We start from the raw sequence: 27039 nt of genomic DNA, 5'->3' as shown, positions 1-27039 counted from the left end.
CGCCACCGGCAGGGGGCGGGTGCGGCCGCCCGCGCCTCCCTCCGGCTGTGCGGCGGCGAGGGCTGCGCTCGGTTCCTGCTCGGGGCGGGCGGGCCGGGGCAGCCTGTGCGGCGCGGCCGCCGAGGGGACGCTGCACGCCGTGCCCGCGCCCTGCAGCCCAGGTGGGTGCTCGCGTTCTCCGTTCTCGGGGGCCGAGGGCGGCACAGCCCCCGCGGGGCGTCCCGCCGCTGGCTCCGCCGCCCGGGCGCCCATCGCTCTCCTGTGCGCGGGGCAGCCGCGCCGCGCTGGCGCTGGCCGCCGGCCCCTGCCTCTGCCGCCGGCTCCCCGGGCAGCGCCCCTTCCCCCGGCGGTGCCCCTTCCCCGGGCCGCCTGACCCTTCCCTCGTTCCCTCCCGCCCGCGTCGGGTGAGGCCGGCCGGGGCTGCGGGTCAGAGGCAGGCGGCATCCCCGTTCCCGGGCCCTAGCCGGGCGGCGCGGCGGGCGGGAGTCTCCCGGCGCTTCCTCTCCTCCCCGTCCTCTTCCCTCGTCCGCCGGCCTGGCCCAGCGAGGGGGCTCAGGGCCAGGCTGGAGGTGGTGGTGGGGCGGCGGCAGCCGCTCTCCGTTCCCTCCGGCCGGGGCGAGTGCCCGGTGCCGCCGGCGGAGGCGGGGGAGCAGGAGCTGGAGGAGGCACGGGGCGGTGGCGGCGGCCGGACAGGACACCCCGTCCAGTTAAACAAGTGTTGGCGTTGTTGAAACACCCCTTGGTGCTGAAACAAAGACGGCGCGGTGCAAAATAAGTGGTGTTCCCACCGCTTTCTCTATGGAGAAAGCGCCTGCCTGGTCGCAGGCGCTATTGGCAGATGGATCGTAGGGCTTGACTGAAACACTAAATACACCTGTACGGAGGGCAGCAGTGAACTCATAAGGAATTTGAATGTCCTGTTTGCAGAGAGATACTTGTCGAAGCAGCCTGTGTGTCTCTGGTTTCTGGCCTCTGAGTTGATGAAGTAGGAAAAATACAGAAATTTATGTACTTTTTTTTCTGGTAGATAAGTGCTGCCATATGTTAAGCCACATTTTTGGCTGAGCCGCTGGGGGGGGATGTGTAACTCACCTGACCCGTTTGTCTGCCCATTTTCTCTCATTTAAGAGGTTAAATAATGACGTAATAACTCCAGACTTGTGCGAAAATCTTTACGTATACCAGATATTTTTTGTAATGTTCTGTGTGCCCTATAATGCCACACAGGCTTAGGACCCATTGTTGGCTCTTTGCTGGTGAATGTCTGACTGCTCCTCTCTTTCAACATGGTATTATTTATTTAATACTAATAGGGGAATTATTTAGGAAAAAAATAATTCAAAACAACAAACCCATACCAGAAATAGCTGGTTAATGACTGTACAACGGTCGTGTTGTTTTTGGTTTGGGGTTTTTTTTAAGCTTTCAAAAGTACTCAAGGTATGAGTGTCTTCATTAGCACGTATTCTCCCCTAGGGATTCTTTTAAGTATGAAGAAATGTTTTTCATCTGTTGGTTTGTGTGGCAAAGCAAGTTTTGTGACTTGCTTTCAGCCTGCGAGTAGGTTCTTCACAAGTTGATAGCTTGGTATTGTAATGCAATAACATCTAATCACTTCGGGGTGGAGGAAGCACAGGATTTGTTGCAAGCCATTACTTCAGTCTCTTTACAAAGGTCCTGACCGTTTCACCCAGTAAGAGTAAATAGTTAATAAAAGTTGCTTCACAGAACCACAAGTTACTGCTTAGCCTCTCTTAAATGCGGCCCGAGTGCTTCAGGGTATATGTGCTCTACCCAGAATTACAGAATGGTTTGGGTTGGAAGCGGCCCTACAGAGCATGTAGTTCCAACCCTCCTGCTGTGGGCAGGGACACCTTTCAGTAGACCAGGTTGCTCAAAGCCCCCTCCAACCTGGCTTTGAATGCATCCAGGGGTGGGATATCTACCGCCTCTCTGGCAAACCTGTGCTAGTGTCTCACCATTCTCCTAGGGAACCCCTGAGACATGCCACTCATCACTGTTTTAGTCACTTGGACATTGAACCGCTGACCACAGCCATCCAGTGACCACCCACATTTAATGAGAACTCTGTGTTTAAGAAGAGAGTGATAATGTAGAGTTTGAGATTTTAGTGGAACTTTGGGAAGCTAATATTTAAAAAGTGAATTCCTGCATGTTCAGTTTTCAGGTTTTTGGGGAAACATTATACTACAGGTAAAGGAATTTGTTTCCTTTTCTTCTTTTTTTTTTCCTTTTTTTTTATTGGTAAGGTCATAAGATGAATTGGTACTATACTTGCCTGTGTACAGATTGTTGTGTAGCCTAAAGATTAGGTGTCCATTAGATGAATCCACAGCAGACACAGAGAACACATTCTTAAAGGTTTGAATTGTTGAAAGAGAATTTGTTATTCAAATAGAACCTAGGTTCTGGTTTTTAAACCAGCAGTTCCAGTGAAGTGAGGGAATTGACACGTGAGTGCTATGGCTGCGAGTCTTTCTACTTATATGTTCAGTTCTAAGTTTTTCACTAAAATCTGCTGAGAATTTATAGGATCTAAGGCTTAATTAATGTAAATCTTCATGTTTTATTTGCCAGTGGCCAGCTGCATAACCTTTTTGCTGTCAACAGTACTGGAATTATTGTAATTGTTTTGCAGTTTAGAAGGATCCCTCGGAGAAGTCACACATTGATCTGAAACCAAGACTGTATGTAAATTCTCAGGAAGAATATCATTTACATTAGTTTCAGAAATCTGAGAGTCCTGCAGTGAGACCATGAGATGGGTGAGCAAAATTAGCAGCCTGATGCTGCTGCGCTTTGCCTCTCAACACTCTTGAAAGTTGTCCACTAATCTGTCATAAGTTATGTTCTCTTTTACTGCATTGGGGTTCCCTAGTGAGCAAAATCATGTGGTCTGGGCTGGAGAAATGGTGAGTGGGCTGGAGCAGCCTGGCAGGAGAGCTCACCTGTCTTGTAAATTTTCATGGTTCTTGATGTTATCTAGGCTTAAAGTTCTGTGACGTGAGACCAGAATGGTGACAAGGAAGTAACTTTAAACTGGTATTGCTGCTTGAAACCTCATTTCTTAGCATTTCTTAGCTTAAGCATCTGCAAATTATAAGTAGGTGCTCCTAGCTTCCTGCTTCATCATCTAAAATTTTGTGTTTAACCATGAATCCAAGCATAGCCTCCTCATGCTTTTGTTACGGGAATATGCATCCCAAGAGGATTTTAGGATTTTTTTTCTTGAAGGGAATATGTTTCTGGATAATTTGTGAATCTAAATCTACCCTGTAATTTGTTTCCATCTGCTTGCATCTTGGTATTATCCACAAATTTAAAAACCTTATCCTTCTTCAGTAGTACAAGTCATTGTACTACTTATTAAATAGTATTTTACGCATTTGTAAATTCAATCACATTAAACTTTTTACAGGGCATTAACAATAGGTACTCTTCTGGAATTATTTAACTGTTTTTGCTCCCCATATACAGTACCATATTTTTGTGATGCAAAAATAGTTTGTATCTTCATTTGCAGACTAAGCTGTAATTTAGCATTTCATACCTCTTGTTGGCCTCATACATCCTTAGTGCTAAGAGGATATGGAACAGACTTTGTGGAAGAGAGGAGAAATTTTGGAAGACTATCAGGACAGAGAGAACTGCTGGAGTAAACTCTGCCCTGCATTTAATGTGCACTGTTGTTGAGTCAGTTTTAATGGCAGAAAGTTGCACAATGTGTTTATATATACAAACATGTGCTAGTTCTCATGACAGTCCAGTTAAAATCTTAATTAACGTTGAAATACCTGACACATTCTCCCCTCTAGTTATATGACTTGCTTTCTTGTGTCTGGCTGACTTCCTTCACTTCTCCCACCCATTCTCCAGTTGTCTTTTCTCTGCGGAGAAAGTAACCATCTCCTAGTAGCAAAGATCTTTTGTTGTTTCTTGATCTGTTTAACTTGATCACCATTTAGTTGAGTCATCATTTCACAAACATTTAAGCTGGTATAAGCTAGTATTGCTGCTGGTAGAAAGCTGCTGACCTGCTCCCAGACATTAATTCTGCTTTTAGATCAGCCTGGATACTCTTGAGTTTACTAGGTGAGGTGGTTGAGGGAATTGGCATGGCTGGCTGTGTGGTTGCTGATGAACTGAACATTAGTGATACCTGAATGGTTTTGGAACTGCATTTACTGAGGGATGTCGTTCCTCAAATTAGTTCTTCTTGGATATGGGTTATGTTTTTGATACTGGTTTTGATACTGTACCCAGCCAAGATGTAGGTTATAGATCTTTATTTTAATATCTTCATGCTTAGAAGCCAGTCTAGAAACTGCAGATTTTGGGACTGGGCTGTCTTGTGTGTCTTCAGTAGAAAGAAGTGAGTCACTTGAGCTGTTAAGGACTGTGTCACTAACTGACTTCCTCTCCATTTCCAAGCATCTTCCACTTCATTACCCACAAATGGTGGCCTGACCAGTGCTAATATGGACCAGTAGTAATGACTTGCCTGTACCACAGGAGCTGTGTGGTTCTGAGTGCCTCACACAGCATGGAGGTTATCAGTTACCAGCAACAGTCTCATATGTGCAGTGTGATCCCACTGTGCAGTGCCTTGTAGGCATAGCACAGTCCTTCTGTGTGTTGAGCCTGCTGTGCTGCTGCTGCCCCTTCTCCCCAGAGCTGATGTGCAATGCTTTCTCTGCTGGGGGCACCGCTTGGCCAGTGACTTGCTCTGTTAATCCTGCAAAGGACCAAAACTGTGCCAGATGCTGCCTACACACGGTAGATGAGTGGATGAGAAGAGGTTCTGTGATGGAGCATGGGTTTCTGTATCCCTTAGAGCAAGAGAGAGAGATACCAACAGTGCTGTGAGTGGTGGCTGTCACCAGGGAGTATTTTCTCCTGAGACGTACCCAGCTTCCTGGTGAGATCAGCTTGCTACTGAGCAAAGGTTAAAACTCCTTTCTAACATGCAGCCTCAGATAATGCTGAGCTTTTGTTAAAGAAGCTTAAATGCTTGGTAGCGTAGATTTGCAGGTTTTTGCTGCAGTGTGCGAAGATGTCCCTTGTTACTATTAGTAGGCTTAATCCTCTCTGCCTTGCAAAGTATATAGAACCTCTGTGCCTCACCATGTCTGCAGTCTCAGTGTGCAGCTCCGTGATGGGTGTGGTGGTCTGTGCAATAAATAAATCTTATTAAAAAGATGATCATCTCGTTCTGACATCTGAAAGCTACTATCTAGAGTCTTACTGTGCTTGGGGAGAAGAACAGTGCAGAGGAGCTGATCAGTTCTCCTGCAGTAAATCTGGAACTATAGAGGAAGTATTTGTAATGCTCCTTTCCTCTTCTGCTTTCTTGCTTCCTTGAGAAATATATTTAAAATGGGCCTCAGTGTAAAGTGATGTGCTGTAACCACAGCCTCAAGTAAATTTATGTAGTGGTCATATGTAGTTCTATCAAGTCCCCAGTACATGAGAGTGATGGAACTTCTGGATTGGGTCCAGGGGTGGGCACCAAAGATAGCCAAGGCGCTGGAGTATCTATCTATCTTACAAGGATAGGTTGAGAGAATTGGGCCTCTTCAGTCTCAAGAAGAGATGACTGAGATGTGATCTAATCAGTGTCTATAAGTACCTGAGGGCAGGGGGCCAAGAGGATGGAGCCAGGCTTTTCTCTGTGGTGCTGAGCAATAGGACAAGAGGCAACAGTCAGAAACTGATGCACAGAAAGTTCCACCTGAATATGTTGAAGAATTTCTTTATTGTGTGGGTGACCAAGCACTGGAATCACAGAATGAAGTAGGTTGGAAAAGACCTCTGAGATCATAGAGTCTGACCTGTGACCTAACACTGGTGTGTCAAATAGAGCATGGCACTAAGTGCCACATCCAGTTTGTTCTTAAACACCTCCAGGGACCGTGACTTCACCACCTGCCTGGGGAGCTCATTCCAATGCCCAACCCTTCTTTCTGTGAAGAACTTCTTTCTAATGTCCAACCTAAACCTCATCTGATGCGGCTTAAGACTGTGTCCTGTTGCTTGTTTCCTTGGAGAGGAGACCGACCCCCACCTGGCTACAACCTCCTTTCAAGTAGTTGTAGAGAGCGATGAGGTCTCCCCTGAGCCTTCTCTTCTCCAGGCTAAACAACAGATTGCCCAGGGAGGTTTTGCAGTCTCCTTCACTGGAGATATTCAAGAACTGTCTGGATATAATCCTGTGCCATGTGCTCTAGGAGACCCCTCCTTGAGCAGGGAGGTCAGATCAGGTGACCCACTGTGGTCCCTTCCAACCTTACTCATTCTGTGATTTTTGAAGTCGTAGTAATTATGTGTATGATTATTGTTCTTCAGGCACGTACCTTTTGATGTGGTAGTTCTGTTGAAATTTTCTGTATGGAGCAGGATAAGATACGTGGTAGTGATGTGTTATACTAATAACAAGCTTAGTATTTTTTATTGATACAAAGATGTGAAAGCTGTTGTACATCTGAAATGTCTGCTAGATTCTGGCACACCTTGTTTCAAGTGAGACCTGGTGATTCTACAGATTAATGTGTTGCAAAGCTCTATTTACTCCTTCCTGTTGAGGAAAAACTGAACAGACTTTGCTCTCTTATGAAATCAAGGTGGTAATTTTTTTTCTTGAAAGAACATGACTGAAAACAAATCAGTAGTTTTAAACTTTTGAACAGGTAGTATTTACAGCAGTGCTTCAATTACGAAATAGTTTGTTTATCATTTGGCAGAAGAAAACATAAAACCTCACTCTCTTAAATCTTTATTGTGAGATTTATGTACTTCTCTGTGATGAAATTGGGAAGTAAGTTTGTGAATGAGGTTCAGCAAATTGTTCTTGGGGATTTTATCTATCTGAACTCCAAAATGTGATATTATCCAACTCTATGAATATAGAGCTAAGATTCTCTTTAATAGGTACGTCAGCAGCAATAATATGGTTTACTTTATCGCATATAAATCATATGTTTTTTAGGGACCATAAGTCCCATTTTTAACTATATGAACCAATGAATTTTGTGTAATATTTGAGGAGAGTCTTCAAAGTATGGATTGGGTGCTTATAAGGTTGGATGTTTGGTTTTGTTTTGTTGTTTGGGGTTTTTTTGTTGTTGGTTTCTTTTCTTGGATTGGTTTGTTTTTGTGGTTTTAATTGCAAAAGGAATGTGGATTGAGTTTCGTGTGGGAAGAATGCCTTAATACTTTTATCTTGAGCTTCCCAGGATTGAGAAGAATTTTTCAGTGTTTGAGACTGAGTAGTTTATGTGTTGTGGGAAAGTACTGGCTCGATGCCAGTAGCAAAAGCTGGCATGATCAGTGATCTGACATCCCATTTGGGGAACGTTAGTTTTGCACATCAGGTATGAAAACACTCTGGCACAATTCTGCTTCTTGTATTTGTTGTCCTGGAAGTGAAACCACATAGCAGTATTTGCAACATAGGACATGCAACAGTAACTGAATTACCTATTTTTAATTTTGGAATAAGCTTGGGTTTAATTTCCTAAATATATCTTCATTTGGAGTAGATATAATTTGATAGAAGTAAAATAAAATCTCGTTTTAACAGGCAAACACTTTGGATCTAAATCAGTTGTCTGGAATATCAAGCTGAATCTTAATGTGTATATAGAAGAATACAATTCAGGTGATATCATTTTTGTAAGAAATTAATCATTATACTTCATGGTAGCATGTGTCGCAAAGGAGAAAATACGTATTCATGAGTCTCGAAGTTGTTCTGTGTGGACAGACCTTTTGCCTATGTGAAGTTCTACCATAACCACAAAGATTTCATATGGATGTAGGAGTGCTGTTTGTAGGAAACAACTACTTAGGTCACAACCTGTGTTACCAGAATACACAAAGAGTGCATGATTATACAATAAAATTGAGCTGCGCTATTTATTTTTTAAAGATGTAATTCTTTTCTATGTCTGTCCTTCGCTAGTTTCAAATTAAATGAATTTTGTAAACATGGTGGAAAAACTATTCGTAGCCTAGCAGAAGAGTAAGCAATCTGGATAAGAAAATACATCCTGCCTTTGAATAAAATTATCATATTAGAAGCCTAGATTCCCACTCAAATTTAGCCTTAGAATGATTTTGAATGTCTCAGCTGTTTGGTCCATGGCATATAATTCAGGCTGACACAACCATTGATTTAAAACCAGAATTCACATAAGAATAACTAGTATGGTCTTTGATGTGTCTAATTAATTGTGTAATTCTGAGTAAAAAACCACCACTACTCTGAACTGCTTGAACACAACAAACTGAAATATCAACGGAGGTTGGATTATTCAAAATGTTGCTTCACTGATTGCATTTTACCAATTATGAAAAGCTAAATTTTTTGGTTGGTTTGGTTTGTTGGTTGTTTATGCTTTTCTCTGACAGGAATAAAATGCATCTGCTAATCACTGAAGAAGGCAGTTTGTGCTGAAAAAAAAACCCAAAAAACCAGCCAATGTCCTAATCTCCTAATGTCTTGGAGATAAATAAAAAACTCGAGCGTTTTTTTTTGGTTTTTTTTTGAATGCTTGTCTAATTCTAGTACGGTGTATGCTATTCATATTAACAAATAACACTAATAGTAAATGCAGACAAAAACAGGTGTAACATTATTCGAGCTTGTTTGAAAGCATGAAAACATTTAAGTCCGGGTTTAGGGGGAAAATTTCACTTTGAATTTAATGCAAAGCATCTCAGGCTGATACAGATTTAGTATTACATAATCTGGGTACAGATTTTCATATAATAGTGTAGAAAAAGGGGGTGAATATTGAAGGGGATATTAATTTGTACCTGTAGACTACCTGTGTTAAGAAAAACTGTCTCTGATATTTTTTCAGGTTGTTATGATGATTTACAGCCTCCTTTTATATTTTTTGTTTATCCTAGTAGGTGGAAGGTTGTTTTTCTTCAATATTATAAATACAAACAAGTAAGCAGCAACCAGAGAATACTGAGAACAGTTGATCTCGGCATATTTTGTTACAAAGTATATATTATAAAATATATATATTTAAAATATATATTTAAAATTATATTATGAATAAATAGTATTTTAAAAAATTAAATATAGTTTAAAATGACACCTTAAAGATAAGAGGCAAAGGTGTCTGATCCTTACTTCCCTCACTTTCACAGTTTAGTGCAAAGCAGACTTGATTCTTTTATCCCTTAGTTAGTTTATTTAGGTCATGTAATTCTTATCTAGATTCTTCCATTTGGGGATTATGCGTTAAGATAGGAAAAAACTGCACATGGGTCTCAGATAAAGGTCAAGACAGCACACAGAGCAAAGTATTTTTTGTTTGTTTAGGCAGAGCAGAGTAGCTGCCTTTTTTTTCTTTTTTTTCATACACAGCAGTCCTGATGGTACAGCTCACAATGAGCAGTTACACTTCTGTGGCAGTCTGACATTTTTGACCCCGTATTAGAGAGCTGCTATAATCTCTTGAATCCTGTTCTTCGTTTCTGCTGCCTGTCCTGCTGCACTTGATGTCCGTTTTGAAGTGTATTACTTCCTGTTTTATTAAATATCATTGTTGATTTTGGGACCACTTTGTAATCAGCTAAGGTTAGAATTCAAAATTATCTTGACCTTCTAAATTTTTGCCTCTCATCTTTGCTTGTTTTTATATGCCCATTTTGTAAGTATAATCTGTGCATGTTATGATATTGCTAATGGAAATGCTGTTACCTGAGAATGAAATAATCTGCATGTTTTGTTATTATCCTTAAAAACATTAATTACAATCGTGTTTGAAAAACCCTTTTAAATGTTAAGTACATTGCAAATGGCCACAGCTTTCTGCACGGTAAGTAGGACAGAGGCTGTGCCCAAGTGACGTGTATCCCATGGCACCATCTCTGGACAAGAGTGTCAAGAAAGCCTGATGAAGAATTGACGAAATTTAATTGCATTCAGCTTGGGACTGAAATCTGGATTTCATTCAGTAGTGCGTCAGTGTGGCAGTATTAATAAGTACCGTTTGTGTGTATTTTGTCAATTACATCAATGCAGTTTCCTCTTGCACCATGATTCTAAGAGGTAAACTTGTTTGATGATGATCCTATCTAGCACATGAATGTAGAAAAAACTCATTCTTTTTATTATCTAATGAAACATGATTATGGACTCGTAATCTTCCTAAATGAAGTTATATTATAAGCTTCCTCTGTGAAGTACCTAGCAGGGTTCCCTCAAGAGACACAGGTTGCTTTTAAAAGCATGTATCTGCTGCTCCCCTGATTGAAGGTATGGATAAAAATATGTGCAGTAGCTCTGTGGACTTATCTGCTAAATTTGTTGTATTTGTGTTGAGTTTGTCATCCTACACAAGTTAATGAACAAGTGGGACAGAGTGGAGGAAAAGCCCTTTGTTTTTTCTCTCCTTTTTTTTTTTTAAATTATTTTTTTTTTAATTGTAAACTGCTGTTTTCTGTGTAGCATCTTGGGGGTTGTTTGGAGTGGCTTTGGCACCGGAAATTGCAACATCTGGATATTGCCCCTGACTTGGAGCAAAATACAATGCATAAGGATGGATGGAGTAGAAAAAAAAGCAATCAATAACCTTAGCGCTCAGCTGTCTTTCCACATTTCCACTTTATAGCAGTTTGCCTCTAGAATAAATAACCCTTTTCTGCATGGACAGACATGCAATTCCATGTGGGGAACTGGACAAATTCAAGAACCTTTCACTTGTCTTCTCTCATTCAGGTTCTTTTGAGGACAGCTCCTCATTTCAAGGCACTTTCTGCTGCATTTGAGGGATTTTTTTGGTTTCTTTGCACCTCCCAAGTTTTGGACCTTGACTGATAAACCTCCTAAGTTTTGTGCTACGAAAACAATCTGAAGAAAAAGATGATCTGTGTTTTAAGTCATGCAGTATAATGCTTCTCAAAACCATCCATTTTACTTTTTAACTTGGAGATATTGATCGCTTCTGTTGCCTGTTTTGTGATGCTCTCTTTGGCTTTTGCTTCTGTATAGGCTTCTGCTGTACTCATTGGGGTACTGCCTGTCAACCCTGCTGTATCTCCTACCTCAGTCTCTGACTAATAAGTGATAAATGTCAGCTTTGTTCTACTACCTCACAGAGAAAATTATGTAGTAATAAAGACATTATTTATATTACTCGACATTCATAAATCAAGAAGATATTTAGGTTCTAATTCTGCTGCCCCTGTTTGATGGAATCTTATGCCGAAGAAGAGAAAAATAGTGTTTGGGTTATTTTGGCCCGTTTTCAAAGCAATCAAAGGAATGTTGTTGGTATTGGTTTTATGCACCTGAGTCTGCATCAAGCTCAGTTATGGTCCTGTGTTCTTTGTTTTTAAATGATCCTAAGATGTGCACTATTAGAAATTCCAAATCCATTTTTTAATGAGTTCTCTGATTTCAGTTGTGAGGTCTAATACTGAAGATGTAGAGTAATGGTCTTTAAGCATTCATAAGAGCTGTCCTGTTTTATTCCTGTTCTGTCTTGAAATAATAAAAAAACCCTCTAAGGTAATGCGATGCAGGGAAAGGACATGGCATCCATAAATTATTGTCCTGCAGCTGGAAAGTGCTGTGCAGTGCTTATCTCTACTGTAGCATTACTGTATTTATCCTGTAGATCAAAACCCACAATACTTCGATATACTGTAATTTAGAAAAAGAATCTCTAAATCACTTTTGAAATTCCTTTCAAGGTGACACATGGCATACTCATTTTTCCTTTTCCTAAATCAAAAACATTCCACACCTTAAAAAAAACCCCAAACCATGTTGTCTGTTGTATATTTTTTGATGGCAAGATTGATGGCAATCGTTGAAATGGGTGGAAGGAGATGTTAGGATAAAGGCAGTCAAGATTGGATCAGGATTGTTTCACTTAGATGCTGCTTTCTTTTTGTTCATATTTTTACTTTCACACTTTGAATTCATGATGTGTATTTGTTTAGAGTAAAACAAAATAGGAAACTTTAGGGTTTTTTGAGTGCAACCTTAAAACAAGCTTGTAGTAGTTCAAACTACAGACTGTTTATTTTAACACTGATATATTTCTGGGGGTGGGGAGAGGAAGGAGCCTAGAATAATTCTGTTCACAGACTTTGAAATAAAATGAGTTTATCTGCCCTGACAGATTCTTTGTCTTTTTACAAGACAGATGAATACTAGCCTTTCACTGAAAGAAAATGTTATTTCTGGATATAATATGTGGCTATAAATATAATGGATATATTATGCCCATAATATGCTATGAGATTTCCCTTATAGTACAACATTAGCACTCAAAAACATGTGTCTGCTTTTCAAACTTTGTTGATACATATTTTCAAATTCTTATATAGTTAAAATAAATATTTCTATATTTGCTTTTGTTTTTTCCCCTTTATTTCTCTGCTGGCCATTTTCTTGGAAGCTTGAAGCAATAGAGCACAATGAGTCTTTGTCAAAGAGGATCTTGGACACAAATGACTGAACTTGAAGATACTGAACTAAGTGAAGGCAAAAGTTTGTCTGCATAATACTGATTTTTTTTTTTTCTCCCTAGCATAAACCATGAAAACTATGTGGGGGCTTTGGTGCTTGTCTCCAAATGATTTGCATTTCTAATAACAGTATTTTTTCAAACAGTTTTAAAGATAATCTTTTTGATGTTGTTCAAAATGATAGCATAGGACTGCAGACCATTAGGGATGCTGTAGCTTTTGTGATGGGTGGTCTGGGGCAGCTACTTGGATTAGAGTGATAGCTGATTACATGTTTTCAAATGTGCCTCAGTATAGATGATTCAGGGGAAACTTGAGCCAGATGTCCAGACTCAGTGCAGCATGGGCCCACCAAGGCTGAGCATGACCGGGGTGCAGAGTGCAGATTTGGTACAGCCCAGGGGCACAGCATCACTTGAGGAGGAGGTGATAGTCTTTGAGCAGAGCCTGTGGAGTTTGTGGCCCATTTTGACTCTGTATGGTGGCACGCTCTTCTCAAGAAGATTTTGGAAACTTACATGGTGTTTGCTCATAGACAGTGATTTTCCGTTTATTCTAAAATAGTTTGAGTACTAAGCTTGGTACTTCTGTCATCATTGACCATCATATTAGTCTTCTGGATGTAGCTAAAAGTGACAGATGTGTTGTTACATTTCTGTAAACATAAATTAAAGTATTGAAATTACCTTCTTTCGATTCTACTGAGTGCAGTTTACGCAATACCTTAAAGACCAAAACGCTTAAATCTTTTCTCTCTAAATCACAGTCTGCTATGTTATGTTGCCAAATAACAACTTGCATCCAGAAGTTGGTAGGACTTCGAAGCAGTGAAGATGGAGTTGTTGCCTTTTACTACATAGCTTTTGGAAATTAAAGACTTCATAGATAGAGCACTGGTAAATACTTATGTCACAAATTGAAGGACTGAAAGTTAAACTGAATTTGTAGCGGATTTGATGACATTGATTTAATGTTTTTTTTCAGAACACTTGTTTCATGGAGTAGCAAGTGAAAGCAAGACATCAGAAATCCCTCTTAAATCTTACCTTTACTGTGAGCATTAAGAAATAGGTATTCAGAACAATTATCATTAATTTTGTTGACTAGAAAATCTATGGACTTATTTCTGTTAACTCATCACAGAAGTGCTTATTTGGTTGTAATTACAATGATGTGTTGTTTTTTTTTCCTGCAGGTGGCTATTTTTAATGCAATAGCATTGTTAACTGGCTGAAGACTAAACATGAGAATAGCAGGTAAGCACGCTCTGTAAAAATCAGACTTTGGTCACTTGTGTAACAACTGCTATGGACAATATTAACAAGTTGTGACAATAAGGATTTAAAGTCATAGAATCATAGCATACTGTGTTGGAAGAGACCTCAAGGATCATCTGGTCCAACTTTTCTTGGCAAAAGCACAGTCTAGACAAGATGGTTGCCTAACCATGTGATCCCTCCATGTGAAAATGGGGGATTTTCTCAAATGCTTAGTGTTTAATTAGTCTGTCAGCACCCCAGGAAAGCCAGGATCATTGTGCCTGCACAGTCTGTCCGTTATGGGGACCCTTCACTGAACTTCCTTTATGTGCAGGTGGATCTTGAGTGACTCTAGTCATACATGCTTTTGTTACTGATTGGTGTAAAATTCTCTCGCTTTGCTCCTAAAGATACAGTCAATAAAATACAGAGCACCAGTAGGGGGTGATCATAAAACATAAAATATGCAACACCATTGGGGGGTGGTCATACCTTGGAGGTGGGCAACTTTGGGATAGAGATGTGTGTGTTATTACAGTTAAGCTTCAATGAACAAAGTTCATCTGAGGAGAGAGATTTCACCATGGTTGTTGGCTCAACAGCAGGACATCTTTCCTATCTCCCTTGGTTGACAGGTGCTATATGGTTTATCAGCTGCAAAGTGCCACCAAGTTCCACTCCCTGCAGGGATTTTAACAGCCTAGCCATGGTGTTTTCACTCTGCTCCGCCTGCCGTTTCATCCCCCTTAGCATGGCCTTAAGGTTATAGATTGTGTGTGGCAGGGGAATCATTGTGGGATAAGTTGTTGAGCATGCTTATGGCATTCCATCCAGGGAGTAGCAGCTGCATTTTACCCTATAATTTCCATACCATTGTAACTTCTGTTTGAAAGTGAATATAACTTCCTCTAATTTGACTGACACCCATCTTTCTGCAATGGCCCAGCACCCTGTTCAACCAAATCTTAAAAATGTCCAAATTGGAGAATCCACCACTTCCATGGGGAGATTATTCCAACTATTGATTGTTCTCATTGTGAAAAATTTTTCTTCTGTTTCCAATTGGAATCTCCCCCAGAGTAACTTGTACCCACTTCTTAACGTACGTTCAAATCATCTGTTTTCTCCAGTGCTTATATGTAGTTCTCTTCTCTTCAAGTGCAGTGATCTTTGGAGTTCCAGCATAATATTTTTAAATTAAGTTTGCATCTGTGTTTTCTTACATCATAGTATGTATGTGCTCACACACAAAAAAAGAAGGATCAACTACAGGCAAAAACCTCTTGTATCTCTTCATCTTTCTTTTCTGTTTTTATCCCCTCATCTTTTTTAGCCTTTTGGAAGGATTGATTAGCCTCTCTCATGCTTCTGAAGGCTGAGTAATCTGTCTATTTTAAGGTTTTCTGAACAGCCCATCACAACAGCAGTCTGAGATGTGCAGGAATACATAAGTTTGTTTTTTTCTGAAGGATTTATTTGGCTGGCAATGTGAGAAACAGAAGTGTGCTTTAAGGTAGCTTCTTCCAACCAGTTTGACATACTGCAGAGAGATAGGAAGGCAAGATGTTGATCAGATGCCTTCTCACCTAACTTCTACTCTCAGTCAGTATTTTACAATAAGATAAATAGATGTAAAAATGTATTTCAAATTATGCTAAAAATGGTGAGGTTCATGGCAGTGCCCCATACATTCAAGTTTCCATTTCAGATGTAAGTTGCTGAGGTTGTGTGCTTCCAGCTCTTCTCCCAGGAGATAGATTGGCCACTCAGCACTGGAGAAAGTTTGGCTCTCCAACTTTGAGATACCCAGGGCTTCAGTATATTAAAAGGGGAAAGGGAGAGGTACTGCTTTTTCTTACTTTTTAAAATAGCTCTTTTGAACCATCAAACTTTGTTTTTGAAGGTCGTTAATTTAAGTTTGTTGAAAAGTAGGTGAGGATGCTTTTTTCTGGTTGGCTGGTGGTTTTGTGGTGGTTTTGTTTTTTTAACATAATACTCAGAGCTGACTGACCATAGCAGCCAAGCTACAGTATATTAACAGATCCTAATCAGTCTCAGTCTTGGCCATACATTAAAATAGAGGTAGCTCAATTTAGGGGGTGGGGGTGGGAAGCACAGTATTTGTGAACAAGGAGGAACCAGGTACTCATGGCTAAGAACAGGGAAGTGGAATGAGAGAGGTGGGAATTTCACGTTTGGGCAACAACCAGGTAGATCAGCTTAGTTCATCTTGTCAAACTCAATTTTCATGGAAAAGTCTTTGGTTTCTCCTGGCTTCTGAGCTGAATTGGTGGACTGTGGTGTCAGGCAAGCATGAAACAGGAAAAAGCTAAGAGCAGAGTATGTATTTGGTATGGTAACCTGATGGACTGGTGCAGTTACATTCTACATTATAATGTCCATTTTTTGCAGGTTAATTCTGTTTAGTAAGTCCCCAAATGATCATATTGTTTCTGAGTTCCCCATAGTGTAATCTGATATACAATTCTCATGTTGTCAGTTTTGGTGAACTAACGTTGCTATTTGCAGACAATTTTTTGAAACTTTTCTCTGTTTCCTAACAGGTGCTGCAAAGTTGGTAGTTGTCATAGCAATATTTTTGTTGACGTTTTATGTCATATCTCAAGTGTTTGAAATAAAAATGGATGCAAACTTAGGACACATATTTGGTAAGTGGTGACTTTGTTTTCTCTGTACATCTGTTAATATTTACTTGAGCCGTAATCAAGAACATCATATTCCTTCTTCTTTAAGCTTGACTTAGGCTCTTACAGTTAAGAATTCTGTGTTTGTTTTTAATATGTATACTTGTTATTTTATATATATATATAATATATAATATGTGTATTAAATTATTTTCTGTATACATCATTTTACCTGCTTTTTTTGTTTACTGGTACTTGCATTCTTAGTGTAGAGTTGCAAACTAGGTGACCTGAATGATGTTTCTGGAAATCTGTGCTCTGCCTTACTACTGCTAAAGAAATTCAGAATTTGTTTTGGGTAGACTTTTTTGCTTGCACAGGTACACTACCATGTTAAGTTGAATGTGCAGTAATCGAAACATTTCAGATGTGCCCAGGTTCTACACAGAGAAGTATTAGCAGTTAAGGTGTCTTAAAATTTAAGTCTGTTTTGAGCCAGCATTATCTTTAAAGGTGCTTTTTATTACCAAAAACCCACCAAAGAATTTTAGGTACATGGGTAGAGTTCATGTTCGTTAACTCCAGATTACTGCAGTGTGAGCCAACATCTGAACCAGTCAGCAGAGATAACTTAAATAACCATCGAAGAGACAGAGGTGTCATTAAGGTATGTGCATGATGAGGTCACTTGTGTTTCTTCCTATCCCAAGAAAGGGAGTCACAAATGGCTGGGTTGAAATACACCTCAGTTGCAGCTTCCAGTCTGAGGTGAAAGGAACCTCATCCTCCTGAAGCTGTAAGAGGGAAATTCATTTCACTTTAGTGCCCACACCTCCATAAATCCTTGGATGTTTTGTATCTTCATGGATCTTTGTGTTAATCAGAGAATAATAAATTAAGGCAGAGTTCTGAATGGGTTTCCTGATCACTATCATTCTTCTACTGTGTAAAAGTTGCTTTTTATTGGAGCATAGTATTCAGGTGTATTTAATACTCCATTTCAACCAACCTGTGTTTATAGAGGTACAGAAAGATTTTACATTTATAGGATATTTTGTAGCAGATGACACTTAATTAGTAACATCTTGTAAAATTTTCCTTTTTCATTTTAGCTAGATCAGCATTGGATGCAGCTGCACGCTGTGAGTATTCATATGCATGTATTACTGCTGTGACTTGCTTTTGCTAGTAACAGAAAGACTGTTGAATTTTCATAGTTAAGGAAATTTTAATTAGACTTTAAATGCAATCAGAAACTAATTTTCCTCTTTTCCTGATTTTTTCCTTAATTTCTGGTAGTCTATTCTGTAGTTTTGGCTTGTGGCTTTTGATGACAGTGCCAGAGCAAGCAGCAGGGTGACAACAAGAAGTTAGAATAATGAGGTACTTCAGAAACCTAGATTATTTTAAGCTGCTATGCAACTACAGATGTGATACTTTTTGCTTTTGCTCTTTTCCTTGAATTCCTTCAGAAAAGTAACTGACGTTATTTGTCTGTTAGCCTAGCTATGGTGTTGTCTCTAAAATCTTGGTTTATTTCCTTTTGAAAGCTACAAAACCTCCAAGATACAAATGTGGAATCTCTAAAGCTTGTCCTGAAAAGCATTTTGCATTCAAAATGTCAAGTGGAGCAGCGAATGTAGTTGGACCTAAAATTTGTGTAGAGGATAATGTGTAAGTATTTTTTACCTGTTATCTCAAAGTATCTCTTTCCAATACTGTCTTAGATCACTTTGCACATAAAATCAATAGCTTAAATTAGGTTTTGTTTTCCAACAGTCTGACCATATGAAAAAATTACATTGCATTATAACTTTATCTCTGAAGCATACTTAATGCTCTGCAGTAAATGCAGAAATGTATGTTATTTTAATACATGCAAGACAGTTTGTACTTTATATCAAGTTTACAGATTGAAGGGTTAGGTAAACTTTGTCAAATCAGATGCACACTTGCCTCTTGTCCTTATGCCTCTAATAGTAATTCAGTGAATTATTGTATTGTCTTTTTCAAGTCATCTTTTAAGCTGTATTTCCACAGTACCACTGTCAGAACACATTTTCCACTTCTCTTTAAAGGTTGATTTCAAAAGGGGAAATAGTATTTTAACAATTGGTATTTAACTGTGCTAATAGTAACTAAAGTTAATAAACTTAAAATAATTGTGAAATGAGGAAAAGAACTGCTCGAGACACAGTTTGGTTTTAAGTCTTCTATTTTTAATAATGATATTTTTGACAGTATTATCAATAATACTGCATCTAGAGTATGTAACTGCATACCTTTCAGTAATCCCCATAATGGGAATAATAGTATTTATTTTTAGACTGTTTTTTCCTTGTAGGTTGTTCCTCCTCATTGTCACTCAGAGTGTACAGCTTCCTATTAACATTATCTGTCTACTCAATTTTGCAGGTGACATGTCAGAAAAGATGTTACAGTTGTCAGATTTTTTTAATATCAGTCACACTTAAAGCCTTTGCCTTCCATTTGCGTTTAAACTACTTCAGTAGCTGTTTGTCAGCCCACATTATGTTAGTACAGAGAAACATATATAGCAGTTGGTGCTAATGAATTCTAGAGCAGATGTCAACTTCATTGTGAACAAAAGAACCCTACGTAGTATAGTAAATTAATCTATAAGACAATAAAACATTTTCCATCACTTTACTATCTAAAGTAACTGTAAGACTAGTCTCAAATGATCTTAAAGAGAACACTATTTTTAGCACTAACTCTGGCATTCTGTTGGGAGGCTGACTTAGCTCAAGCTTGCTCGCTTGTGTAGGAGTCACTTTGCAACAGAGCATCATGGTGTAGTTGGGGAGCACGTGTGAAGAAAGCACGAGCTCACCTTGGCACATACTAACTACAAGCTGCTAGGTTTCGCTTTCCATTCTTATCAGTGAGTCATTTTGTGACCTTGGACAGGCTTATCTAATCTGTTGGCGAGGTATTTTTGTTGGTGTTACAAAACTTGTTACCATCTCGTTCTGGTTGCTTAATATAGGAAGCTTAATATCTGTGAAGACTTAAGCTGATTCAGTGATTAAAAGTTGTGGGAGTGTAAGTAATATTTTAATTTTGGAATTGTAGTGTTATTTTCTTTGGGGTTTTTTTGACTTTTTTTTTTTTAATGTATCGCTTACTGTTTAACTAAGAAGAGATTGTTGTTCCTGTCCAAAAAAAAGTAAAAAATCTTCTACTGGATATTTTACTGAAGAAAGTGATGAAAAGAAAGTAGTTGCTGGCAAAAGTTCTCTATTCTCTTAGTACTAGTGCACACTTCAGTGCTCAGCTATTGCATTTTAAAGTCCAGTTTGCCTTGGCAAAAATCTTTCTGGTTTGCTTCAGAGGAGGACTTGTCATGTCTGTTTAAATGTCCACCAGAAAATTCGATTGATTTTATGTGGTCTCCTGCTTTGCTCATAAGAGGTTTTATTTCTCTTTCAAAAGCTCTCATAACTTTTTGATTGTAGATTCTTGGAAGAATTCTAAAACTGATGAAGGGCTGCCCTCCTGTGAGAAGCTCTTGCACTGCAGCCTGTTATGTTCTTGACGGTGCACAAGCTGTCTCAAGTGTACAACGTAGTATATCAGAACTCTGAAAAAAAACTTATTTCCTCTTCAGAAGCTGTTTTATTAGAGATATTTTGTGAACTCACTCCTGCAAAGTTTTTTTTCTGATTACTTTGTACTCTTCTTCATACTTTCAAAACAGGAAAGCAGGAACAAGTTTTCATAATTTGTAAATTATGTTTACAGAGTAGGTTTTTCCCTATACATTAAATGTAAGGATGTCACCAGGTTTATGAAAGCACTAAAGGTGCCGATATGATTCAGAATGCATGTAATTTCTCAATCTTTAATTATATAGATATTTTAATGTGAAACAGGAATTCTGCTGTGTAGAAGCTCAGTTATAGCCTTGTTCTGTATTGGGAGGCCATAATCTGAATTAGAAAAAAAATACTGGACTCATCATCAAAATATTATTGTAGTCGCTACTTCTTGGGATTTTTAGAAGGGGTGATACTTCTTTACTACCAACTTCTCCATGCAGTTTTACTTCCTCTGTTAAGAAGCCAGTTGCATGATTGTGCCACGGTAGCCTGATATCAGAATGTTGCACTAAATTCCTTTAATAACTAATAATTTTTGCATTCATGGTTGCAGGATTTTTTGTTGTCTGAATGTGTGGAATTTCAGTGTCTAGTCACCTCAGATATTTTTGGACTATTATTTATTTACGGAGAATTTTTGATTAAAATGGAAGGGAATTCTTATTATTTTTTTGTAAATTAAATGTCCACTAAATTTCGTATGAGGAAAGGAGTGTGTTCAGAACTTCACTGCCTTCTTGCATTTATGTTCCAGTCTTTATTTGCCATATGTTTTTCTTGTTTAGAATGGATGCTCAGACATGACATGAAAATCTTATTTCTTGATGTGATGCTGTAATATGAGTTTAAATGCTTCTGTTCAGTTAGCTTTTAAATTCATTAACACATTTTTGTTTATCATGTGCTTACAACAAAAAAAAAACACTTAAAATGTTGACTATGTGACTGTGCCAAGCTCCTCAAGTTAATATTTGGTTCAGGCTCTTTAGCTGCAAGGTATTTTTTTAAATAAATTAATAACACTATTTTTGTGACATTTTTAATATACAGACATACTTTGAAATGAAGATGATTAAATGATCAAACTAAATCAATACAACTGGAGATATTTGTGTTATTCTCAATTCGGTTGTGCCATAAGAGCACAAAGATTAGTTCAAGGAGATTTTGCTTCATTTAATTACTCATGAATGTGTGGTCTTTTAACTGTGTGACTTCTAGAGTTTGATCCGATTTAAAAAACAGAAATATTTCACATCAGAAAATTTTCCTATTAAAAATATTTATTTTGTTTCAGTTTAATGAGTGGAGTTAAAAATAATGTTGGCAGAGGAATAAATGTGGCCTTGGTCAATGGTAAGTGACATTTTAAGTCAGCAAATTGTTTTCATTTTCAAATTGTTTCCAAAATTTAAGGTGAAGAAGTAAGGGATGATGAAAGGCAAGCAGTATGAGAAAAGGAAGCATTCAGCGTATTTATACTGAGATAATGTCAGATCTTGGCACTGACACCTTTTTGTTACAAAGTAGAAAAACTCAGTGTGTTTTTGTTTCTAAAAATGAGCTGTAAAAATAGCAACAGTGGAGTGCTCTGGCGACATCAGATAAATTCCTAATACACAACAAGATGGAAAAAGACATGAGATGCATCCTACTTTTGCCCTTGCGTGTTTCCACCACTAATAAAACTGTAGCCTGCATTCTTCTGTTGCTCTGTTTTCAGTGAAACTTCTTTAACAATTTTGTTACTACATGGAAAGACTAGCTCATTATTTCTTAGCTTGAATCTGTATATTTGGTCTATAGATCTTGTCCCTAAATACATGATGTTAGGTAATTTTGTTCAGGGTTCTTAATTTTCATTAAAACCAAACAAATTTAACTGTGCGTTACCTTGAAAGCTGAACTGAATGTCAGTACTGGCAAATTTCTCCTTAATGTGTAGGAAGCAATTCCTTGTAGCACTGAGATAGCACTTTGTCAATTCACTGTAATATAAATTCATGTTATTTTTGGATTGTACTTAGGTTTACATCATCTAAAGCATGCCTTATAAACCTGTGCTGCTTTCCTAAATTGTCTTAATCTCTTCAAAACCAAAATACTTCTTTGTATTTTATAGCTCCAGTGTTTCTCTGTCTTCCAAACTTTAAATGAATGTGTATATTAAAAAAAGTCTACCTTCCATCAAATACTGCCTTTGTAGACACCATAATAAAAAAAAAACTAATGAGATATACTATATTGTCCATTTTTTCTATCTATTCTGATTAAATCTACTAACAATTTCCAGTCTATAGGGAAACATGCAGTGTAATTTTCATCTTCCTTACTTTGTATGTGGCACTAAAGGCAGTCTATAGCTGTACTGTCTATTTTTGCAAAACCAACTTTAAAAAAGGCAAATATATGTACTGAATACTCTGTATTTGTTTTAGAGGATGTAGGTGTTTTATTTTAGATTCCACTTGAAGTGAAATCAGAAGTTTGTAAAGAGTCATAGAATGGTCAGGGCTGGAAGGGAATCTTAAAAGATCACCCAGTTCCAACCCCCCTGCCATGGATAGAGACACTTTGCACTAGACCAGGTTACTCAAAGCCCCATCCAACCTGGCCTTCAACACTTTATGGATCATCTCACTTTATTTCCTCTTAGGTTTTCCTGCACCTTTTCGCAAACTACTGTTTAAGGAACAATTTTCATAGAAGTTAAGAGTTATCATTTATATAGTGTCTTCTGCAGCACTTCCTCTGGAAGAGTCAGTAACAGGAGTGTTGGGCATGTTTTCTGTAAGATAATTTTGGTTAAATTCGATGACACTAAATATTTCTTTTTCCCTCCAGGTAAAACAGGAGAAGCATTAGACACTAAGTTCTTTGACATGTGGGGAGGAGGTAGGTGCAGTTTAGCTGGTCAGAAACAACAAATGTGCTTTTTTTCCTTCTCCAGACTCCATTTGCTGTGGTGGTTTAACAGGATAGTTAAGGGAGTGCTTCATCTCTACCTTTGTAATTGTGAGGAGAGTGCAACTTAAACAAATAACTGAGGTGGAAGGAAATGGTATGGTTAATCAAACAAACTTGTTCTCCAGAGTAGTTCTCACTAGTCTTTACACAATATGTATTAAACTCTTTCTATAAACTAAGAGTTCTCTGATGCATTTTAGCTTTCTCTCACTTCAGCATTTTTTATGCATGTTAAGTACATTTAAAATATTCTTAAAATAATATCTTCACAGAAAGACATTGCAGATGTTTAAGTATAGAACTGTGGCTTGTTAATAAACAGTTTTGTGTTCTCTTTCTTTTCAGATGTGGCACCATTTATTGAATTTCTGAAGTCCATCCAGGATGGAACAATAGTGTTAATGGCAACATATGATGATGGTGCAACGAAGTATGTAATTGATTTTAAATAGCAAGTCTTGCTTTAAACTTTTAAATGCTAGTTTATACTGAGAAAAAATACATTCCTTTTCATGCAATCACTTCAGATAAGGATTTGTTTTTCCAAGATGACAGATTTGAAACTATACTTTCCGTTTATTAGTTTTATAATGCTGATGTGATTTGGGAACATCAAAGATCAAATTAAAACTAAGCAGATGTATGTACATATTTACTTAGAGAACTCTTAGGTGTATACTATTGTGAGAAACAAAAGTAAATTAGATATTAAATTAGACCCTTAGCAAAAATATCATGAGTGTTTGTTTCTGAAGACCCTGTAGGTAACTTAAAGGAAGAAATGAAGAGCTGCTATTTGGAGATTTTGGAATGATAACTTATCCTACAGAATTGTTTTCCCTTCCATACTAAAATTATCCTTTGTGGGCCTACAGGCACTGATCTGTGCTGTGGGGCAGCAGTCTGAATTTTGAATTAACTGACCCAAGCAGACAAGAACTTCTTTCATATATTCAGGCTATTCTTCTAATCTAAAATAGCTTTCACTTTATCTAGACTTCAGCTTGAGCCTGCAAACTTTATTTACTTTAAAGGTTGACTTTTTTAGTTGCTTGGAGAATTGCTAACATGACTTGAGATATATGTATAAATTCTCACAGGAGTGGGTTCCTGGCTTTTGTTGGTGTACTAATAGGTTTGTATCCTGGTTCCTTGAGCTTATAGCATGAAAGAACAGCGCTCATTGCATCAGGTAATGTTAGAACTAGCCTTATCTGATTTTGAAAGATAGATCTTGCCCAATATTTACTGACTTAAACTATATTTAATCAGATTAAAGATGATTGGTGCACTGAGCAATGAAAGCTCTAAGGGCATATGTTTTATTCACATACGGAACTTCTGTTTTGTTCAAGGCTTAACGAGGAAGCCCGGAAACTGATTGCTGAGCTGGGGAGCACATCAATTACCAACCTTGGCTTCAGAGACAACTGGGTCTTCTGCGGTGGAAAAGGAATTAAGACTAAAAGTCCATTTGAACAGGTCTGTGATTCTTTAACTTACTGGAATTTAACAGCTTGCGTTAATAAAGGCGTAGCATGTTTTATGAATGCTATGCATTTTTACAAGCTGACCATCTATTGCAGTAGTGGCACACAGTGTTACTTTCAGATTTTTTCCTTGAGCAGCCTCCTCCTTTTAAACACAACAAAAAGATTCTTTGGTGACTCATAAATAAGAAAAAAATCTTACATGGGGTAGATCTTAATATGCCAATAACTAGATCATTTATCTTTTTAATGAATCAAATTAAACTGAACAATTCAAAACTTATTGCCTAACGCTTGTATTTTAGTTAGTTCATGCACTAACAATGGTGAACTTCTGACAGATAAGTGGTAGTTAAAGTGCTGGTGTTCCCAGCTGTTATCTTTGCTCTTCTCTCAAAAATTATTGCTGCTACAGCAAAATTTGTGAAATAGAGTATGTTCCCATGCTTTAGCTGTTAAAATTCAGTATGTGTCAATGATGCCTTTAATTACTGGTAAACTCAGCTTTGAACTAGGAGAGGAAGGAAGATGCATTTTCATTTGCCAGCTTTGCAAGGGAGTGGAAACCAGTGCAGAAGCAGTGGCAAACTCTTGGAGGCAATAGTGTCTTACCTGACTGCAGATCATTGCTTTGAGGTGGTTCATGCTTTAATACAGTTGGTCTTTCCTTGGTTGTCTCTCTTCCTAAATAAACATCCATAATAAAATTTAAAAATGTTTTCCTGGTGTGGCTTAACTATTCGTAGCATACACTTGTCTGAGCAAGTTACATTAAGTGGTGAATACTGGGAGATTGTTAAATTTGATATGAAGGACAAGAGACTAATAGTGATGTTTTTTCTTTTTGTCCATAGCCTGAAAATAAGTAAATGTCTTAAAGCTGTGAGTTAAAGCAACACATTAACAACAGATTGATGTTTTCCATTTATAGCATATAAAGAATAACAAGGACACAAACAAGTATGAAGGCTGGCCAGAAGTTGTCGAGATGGAAGGCTGTATCCCTCAGAAACAAGACTAAATGAAAACAAAAGGAAAGGATAAAGAATACGGAAGAAAATGCACTTTCTGCTATTATTAGAGAGAGGGCTATGAAGGAGACTGCACTGTAAATACTATTTTTAAAGCATGCAGCCATCTTGTCAGTGTGTGCATGAGCACTGACATTTTGAATATTGGGATTATTTATTGCTAACACACATAGAAATTCTTTTTGTAAATATGTCCAAAATAAAAGAAACATCAAATCATTTCTATGCAGGTTTCTTAAAAGCACAGTATTTAGTTTTGCCTGTGGTAAATAATATCTTGTAGATAACTGGCCAATAAATTACATATGTGGACAATAAATAGATCCTGACAAATGTACTGTCTTCTTAACAGTGCAGTGTTGCTGTGACTATGTAAACTTAATGGAATATTGTAGATTTTAGTGATAAATTAATAAGGAGCTTTAATTTTTTTTATCCTCTGCCTTTTTAATGGCAGCATCACTTTTTATTAAAACTATTTGGTTACTCTGATACCGCATGCTCCAAAAATTTTTGTAGTTCCCCATGAAAACTGAATAATCAGCAAAGGAAGAATATATGATTGTGTAACACAGGTATGCCATGAAAAGCACAATAGAAATTATTATTTTTTATCTTTAGGGGATGAACAAAAATAAATATATAAATAGCGTGTGTGATATTTAAAACAGACTTGGAGGAATTTGTACTTAACTTGAAAGTGTTTACTTTATGGAAGAGACTTGGCATGTTAAACAGCAGTACTGTAATTTGTTCAGTTTTTATTGCAATTCTTGTACTGCTGCTTAACCACTGATTCTCACTATGGCTATTCAGCTATAGTGGCTGGTCATATAGTAAATGTGCATAATGGAATAGCTTCCTCTTTCAGTTCTAACATCAGAATTAGAGCCTGTTGGAAAGCAGTCTGCCTTCTAGTGAGAGTTGTTTCAGGGTACACAGTTGTGATCCTTTACCACCCATGTTACTTCTAATGTGAGCTGAGGCAATCTGTTCTTCCAGTGAAATGTTAAGAGCATTGTGTCTTGGGTTATGCAAAGTGTTACTTGTAAACTTAACTGACAATGCTTTTTTTTATGGAAAAAAAATGAGCCAAGTTTAAGTGGCCTTATTCCGTAGCTTGTATGAGAGCTGTGAGAAGACCTTGCTTTCTTTGTAAATTTCTGTTTAAGTAGGGCCAGCTTGAACTTTTCCTGAAACTAAGTAAGGTATAACTGACGGTGTCTGTATTCACAAATTAAGGGCTGACACAGAATTGGCTGTAATCTCTTGGGCTTTGTGTCATGAGTTTTGGTATATTCTGCGTAAACTTCAAGCTAGTACCATGGGGCAAAAACCACAAAGGATTTTTCAAGAAGCCACAGTGAGTTTAACACAGAGGCATTAGAAATACTGTTATTGTTGATGTTTTCTGAGACAAATTCTGTGCACTAAAAATTTCAAGCAATATTGAGAATTACCTTGTAAGACAAATAAATAACCTCTGATACCAGAGTAAGACTGGA

At 38.0% G+C, this 27039-nt stretch overlaps 1 protein-coding gene across 2 annotated transcripts; it reads left to right on the top strand.

Annotated features, from left to right (window-relative positions):
* Positions 1-27039, top strand: FAM3C (FAM3 metabolism regulating signaling molecule C). Of its 2 annotated transcripts, none has more exons than XM_051795589.1 (10): positions 1-161; positions 13715-13775; positions 16343-16447; positions 17536-17565; positions 17974-18097; positions 21344-21402; positions 22891-22941; positions 23359-23443; positions 24369-24495; positions 25435-27039. In XM_051795589.1, exons 2-10 carry the CDS (start codon positions 13763-13765, stop codon positions 25522-25524), a joined length of 684 nt encoding a protein of 227 aa, XP_051651549.1. In that variant the 5' UTR covers positions 1-161; positions 13715-13762; the 3' UTR covers positions 25525-27039. The 2 variants fall into 2 exon arrangements, with proteins under 2 accessions (XP_051651549.1, XP_051651550.1); XM_051795590.1 differs by lacking the exon at positions 1-161 and adding an exon at positions 13572-13590.

The sequence above is a fragment of the Manacus candei genome, unplaced genomic scaffold (assembly GCF_025592945.1).
Source record: "Manacus candei isolate 608988 ecotype Guabito, Panama unplaced genomic scaffold, ASM2559294v1 h1tg000043l, whole genome shotgun sequence".
NCBI lineage: Eukaryota > Metazoa > Chordata > Aves > Passeriformes > Pipridae > Manacus > Manacus candei.
This window is presented reverse-complemented; position numbering and strand designations above follow the sequence as displayed.

Bases quoted from the DNA above. Each gene is read 5' to 3' on its own strand.
- FAM3C (XM_051795589.1), top strand. The intron at 22,942-23,358 runs GTAGGTGCAGTT...CTTTCTTTTCAG, and splicing joins CTTTGACATGTGGGGAGGAG to ATGTGGCACCATTTATTGAA. The intron at 24,496-25,434 runs GTCTGTGATTCT...TTCCATTTATAG, and splicing joins CTAAAAGTCCATTTGAACAG to CATATAAAGAATAACAAGGA.